We start from the raw sequence: 5,776 nt of genomic DNA, 5'->3' as shown, positions 1-5,776 counted from the left end.
TGGTTACTGACTTAATTATTGTTGGTATTATAATTAATAAAGTTGCACTAAGACCTTAAAATCGCTGTGAAACCCCTTTACAGAGATGATGACGTATCTATCTAATGGAGGGATGGAAACGTTGAACAGTCTTTATTTTCGTCATCACAGTTTTTTCAAGTCAATGCCTCCTTTCACCAACATGCATGGTTCTGCTTCATCCTTTTTCTGAGGTCTTCAACATGGTGATCATCTTCTAGAGTGTAACCTGCAGAAATGAATAGTTTTGAGAGGTGACGGCAGGATGAGGGGCCTCTTAAATACTTTTGAACTGTCGATCAAAATTACAGTTCCTGCATTCTGACTTTATCTTTCTCGATTAGAGCCTGGATGTGTTTCTGGAGCCACATTTCCTAAATCTGACACGGCGCATGTTTTAGGAAGTCTGTCGTCCAATATCTTCATCTCTTTCGGCTCATCCTCCCAGCAGCTTGTGATTTTGGTACCGTGCTAAAGAAATGTGTGTTCCACACACGGGCGATTGTTCCTTTTACTTTTAAGTTCAAAGAACTTTTTTTTTTTAATGCAAATTACAGAATAGCATAGTTTGTTTTTATCAAATGAGCTGTTATGGCTCCTAAATGACTGTGGTAGATGTACTGTTGGTGCATCGGGAGCTTCCCCCTCCCCAGAGAAGAGGCGGGCCTACAAACGTACGGCTACGAGATGATTGGACAAGATGTGAGTCGCTGTGGTTTCCACTCGGCTCCCCGTGTTCCTGGGCGTGTTGGTTCAGCCTCTTGTCCCTCTTCCTCCACACACAACTCTCACCTTCCTGCACTGACTCCATGGTGGTGCCCTGACCACTACTGACCTTGAAAACATCTTCTCCCTTCGCTACAATACAAAACCTCTGATTTTGTGCAATTTTAGGAACATACAATTATAAATCAATTTAAACGAATTCCCAAGCAGTACACAGGTTGTTGCTGGAGAAAATGATTTCTTAGGCTGTACTGATGTTAAAACAAAAAGTATCTGTTAATTGCAGGCTTTCTGCTCAGTTTGCATTCTAGCAGACTGTTCAAACAGTTCATGCTTTATTTCAAACATGAAGCAAAGACAGAACATTTTAAATGTAGATGGAAATCAGGAACTTATTCAATTAGAAGAATAAACTAATTGGCTTGAATCACACAGATCAGAAGGTTTTAATACAAATTCAAATCATGAACGTACACTCCAAGCATCATTTGGTGAAATTTTAATTAATTACTTGTAAAAAAAACACATTTAAACTACAACTATCTCAAAAATGAAAAGGTATACATATTTCCTGATGATGAAGATGAGCAGTTTGAGCCCCTTCCTCAGAGCCAATGTGTTTTCTCAGCATGGAGGAAAACATGTTGGCCCAACGCTGATCGCCTCAGGAAACTACTGGAGAAATACAATAAAGTTAATAAGAAAAACATTGGTTTTCTGTGGATTTTTTTTTTTTTAAGAATGTGTGTTCAGTTTCTATTATTAATCAGATTTTATTCTTTTTTTAATGACAACTTTAGAGAAAAAATAATTGAGCTAAAAAGTGTTGATGGTGTGTCGGTTGTGGAGATTTATTCCTCCAACACACACGTCCACTGGAGCCCATCACTCAGTGTAACCCCCCCCACCCCCCCCACATCAGCAAAACAACAACAAAACTGTTAAATAGCAACTTCAGACATGTCTTTGTGTTTAAATGGAAAGAAGTGTGATGCAAGCGTCTCCGTTGAATTAAATATCTTTTGACAAACCAAAATAACTTGAAGGAAAATTGCAATATTAATCTTTTTGTCCTTCCATCTTGTATCTATGCCGTGAAATGTCAAAAAATAATTTCATTTATTTGCAGCTACTGTTTTTTCTCTGAATTTCATTGTGTGCGAAAATAAAAAGAAACTTGCCTTGTACTTCATTCGTAAAATGTGATGAAAGATGAAATCTTGTTCCTCTACTGTTCCCTCAACAGTGTGTCTCGGAGAAGAAACCGCAGAAACGGTTGTTTTTACTGAAAAATGACAGTTAATACTGTTGTTTTTGTTCTTGCATCTTTATGGTCTGATGTTTTCCTGCTTTAACTCGCAGCACCATCAACACATGTTTCTATTGCCAATAGATGCCCCATTAACCCTTGTTTGTTCATGAATATCTTTTCCTGGAAAGATATTCAAATCAGCTGAAGGAGGACACATAGACCATATTTAGAGGATCATTCACCCCAACAAGTCAAACTGTGAATATTTGTTGTATTTTGATATTGTGAGGATGAACCTGACAATAAAAAAATATATATATATACAAAATTCTACTAGCCATTAAAACTATATCAATGTGATTTTGAGACAAAACCTTTTTGACTTTGGTTCAGAAGCTAAATCTGCCATTGTTTGCTTTCTTGTCATTGTTCGTACCAGAGTATTTCTTCCTGGTGTCACTTTTTGGCCTTCTTGTGAAGAAGCTGGAAGTCCAGAGGATCAATATGCAGGTCACTAATTCAGAGGGCTGACAGGAACCACCCCCCCCCCACCCCCGATACCATTACTGGTATTAATTCTGCCTGTGGATTGGAGAGGGTCAAAGTGGTGTCAGTGTTCAGTGTGGCGCTGACCTGACCTTTCCGACACTCTTCATCTTGTTTAAGCCCGGACTTTTCCAGAGGATTCTGGATTGTCCTGCCAGCTTATTCTCCAGCGCTCTTGGGGGTTGGGAGGTCAAGAGTTTGACTGCTTGTCTGGGGCTTTTCCGCCACACTTGCATGCTATTAGCAGAGTGTCGCTAAACATCCAGAGTATAGCCAGTGAAATACGTCGCAATAAGATTCTGCTTGAATTTAATACATTTCTGTTTGGCTTTGCTCTGCACCATTTACAAACTTAAATTATTATTTTTTTTTATTCTTTATACTCAAGTTGATGAATTTGTTCTTGTGTGTGTGTTCTGCATTGGATGACGTAGAAATACTTGTATACATGTGCAAAGCCAGTCATTATTTATTCAGTCTGCACAAATGAGTATCACTATCGTATGGTGTTATTACGCTCAATTATTGTATTTTTGCATTAATTAATGCAGATACTTGAGAGGAGTGGAACACAATGGCTGCATCCCCCTGGGCGGATCATGTGTCTGCCTCCTCGGCTCCTTCCCCTTGACAAAAAACACACCCTTCGGTATCAGCATAATCAATGGGGAGTGGTGCTGGAGGGGGCGGCTACAGTAGTTCCCCCGTCTCTGATTCGCTGACACACACTCTAATTGGATCAAGTAAGAACTTGCTTAGCTGGATGCTTTGTGCTGGGATTGGAAGCAGTGTGCACACTGGCAGACAGGAAGAGGGGCGGAGAGGGAGGAGGCCACAGACTGCCCTGCTCACGACTTGGGGAGGAAAGACTGAGAGAGGAGGGGTGAGAGAAGGAAAAGGGGAGTATCCAGTCTTCTCTGCCCTTCTGTGTTACTGCAGCCCCCCTCCCTCTCTGTGAGATTCTCTTTCTCTCTCTTTCCCCTTACTCATCTGTTTCTGTGGCTGCGCTGAGAGGAAGGGCACCTGCCGCTCCCTGATGATTCAGCCTTTCAGCTGCTTGGAGCTCCATAGACAAGACAGCATGTCCCTCCTGCCACTGCAGTGCCCGGCCACCCCGTCCTCTGCACTACAGTTGCTGCAGCTGCAGCCGGCCCAGCGCGTCGACACTGCCTCTTCTCCTGCTCTGCTCAAGTGTTCAGGTGAGTGAGTGCTCCGGCTCCACCGCGGCTCACTGCTGCAGCACGCTCAACATTTTAAGGATGCAGCAGATTTGAACGTGGCACAGATGCATGACTGTGTTTGCTGTGAAGCAGCATGAGTAAGGAAGTCCTCTTCCTCGTGCACAGGCTCTCCACAGACGTCCCGGACCGTGAACAAGCTCTGACTCCCCCGAGAACAGTTTCTGCCTTCCTCTGCAACCCCGGCTCAAACTCTGTGGCCTGACCATGGAAAACATACTCAAGGACACTGGTGGCAGACAGCCTTCGGGTGATGCTTTAAGTTAATAGTTCGATCAGAGACACTTTCATCCAGCACTTTGACAGGATGACTGAGGGAATGGAGGACTTATGTGCTGGGCCAGTCCCCCCTCCGGGATCGGCTTCCCCCACCGGCTCTACTGTTGATTCTGGACGGATCCCAGAGGAGAAACCAGAGGAGAAACCAGAGGAGAAACCAGAGGAGAAGCCAGAGGAGAAGCCAGAGGAGACAGAGGCAGCTGGTGAGAGTGTGGAGGAGGGCGCAGAGGAAACTGCAGAGGGAGGTGCTGGTGATGGCGATGGGGAGCATGTGGGGGCTTTGGGAGTCGTGGCCTTGCCAGGGACCTGCTGTGTGTGCATAGAGATGGGACAGATTAACAATTGCCTGCACTCTGAGAAAATCTGCATCCTGCCCATCCTGGCCTGTCTGCTCAGCTTAGCCCTCTGCACAGCCGGCCTCAAATGGGTCTTTGTGGATAAGATATTTGAGTACGAACCCCCCACACACTTAGACCCCATCCCCATTGGACAGGACCCCATTGTTATATCAGTTAACCCCACGCTGGGAATAACTGTCTCGATTCCTCATTCATCACCATCGACCGTCTCCTTAACTACCACCATCGCCATTACCCCGGGACGTCCTGAGGTCTTGGTGGAAGAGAAATCTACACGCGGGCCGTACGTGCCTCAGCCTCCAGGAGGGACTGACCCGTCCTCCATCACGCTGAAATACAACGCGGAGCGTCCTGCCACCCCGAAGCACCCGCAGACGACACAAGAACTAGACAACAACATCCCCACTATCTGTAAGTACCCGGCACTTTCACTCAGTTGTCTTTATGGAGGAGAGCTCCTTTGTTCTGCACCTGGCTTCTGATAGCGCTTTTCAGAGGAGAAATGATGGTCTGGCTTAATGGAGCATCAGTTTCTGCTGTACAAGAGTCATCGAACACCTCTACATGTAGACACGTCCATGGGCATTATGACACATTATTGACAATACATTAAGAATTGGTTTCTGTTTCATCACTGTTTTTCTACTGACTGAGCTCCGTCAAGCATGCCAGGAAGTGCTGCAAGGAGTTTGCCTGAAAACAGACATGCTGTGACTTGCAGAGTGTAACGCAGAGGCCCATGACTAAGCCTCTGAAGTATTGCTCCACAGATAGGTGTGCAGGAGACAGCCGGTCTATCCAAACTTCCTCTGTCCAGACCGTGAAGGAGGTTTTTCTAACATTCGCTCCATCCCGTTTGAGTATTTCCTCCCGATTAAGTGACACCACAATGATTGAGGAGCGGCACGATGAGTGTTTGCTGTTAGGCTATTACTAGGGACGTCTCGGCTGTCAGACAGAAAGTGTAAGCAATGCAGAGGGTCCCTAAGATGTGTGGATACACATTTCCAGTCATACGAAGAAGTGGAAATCAATAAATGATGCATGACACAAACTGAGAGTCCAGGCTGTGGTACAGGGAGACTTCCTGTTTTCTGTCCGTGCTCCATTTCAAGGTCAGAGTCTGCTGGAGGCTAATTGATGCCCCCTCCATTCCTGTGCCGCAGGGAAAAACAACCCACTAATACTGTCTGTCTGCCAGCGGCTCGCCACCGCTGTGCCTCCGCTGTAGTCACATCAGCGGATGACTTATTGCTCCATATGTGGGTTAGTCATTCCCAGGTGACGGTGGTAGGTGGAGTGCTAGCTGGGCAGCACGGCGAGAACACGTGGCGAGGTTGAGGCAACATGTAGAGCAG

The 5,776-nt window shown here is 45.4% G+C and overlaps 1 protein-coding gene across 1 annotated transcript in view; it reads left to right on the top strand.

Annotated features, from left to right (window-relative positions):
* The first annotated feature begins 3,638 nt into the window (after positions 1 to 3,638).
* Positions 3,639 to 5,776, top strand: part of nrg1 (neuregulin 1) — a 62,815-nt gene continuing 60,677 nt past the window's right edge. The window contains 2 exon segments of the mRNA XM_080510305.1: positions 3,639 to 3,741; positions 3,889 to 4,829. Coding sequence (XP_080366431.1) covers positions 4,088 to 4,829 — 742 coding nt within the window. The 5' untranslated portion in view covers positions 3,639 to 3,741; positions 3,889 to 4,087.

Source organism: Blennius ocellaris (assembly GCF_963422515.1).
Source record: "Blennius ocellaris genome assembly, chromosome: 15".
Taxonomy (NCBI): domain Eukaryota; kingdom Metazoa; phylum Chordata; class Actinopteri; order Blenniiformes; family Blenniidae; genus Blennius; species Blennius ocellaris.
This window is presented reverse-complemented; position numbering and strand designations above follow the sequence as displayed.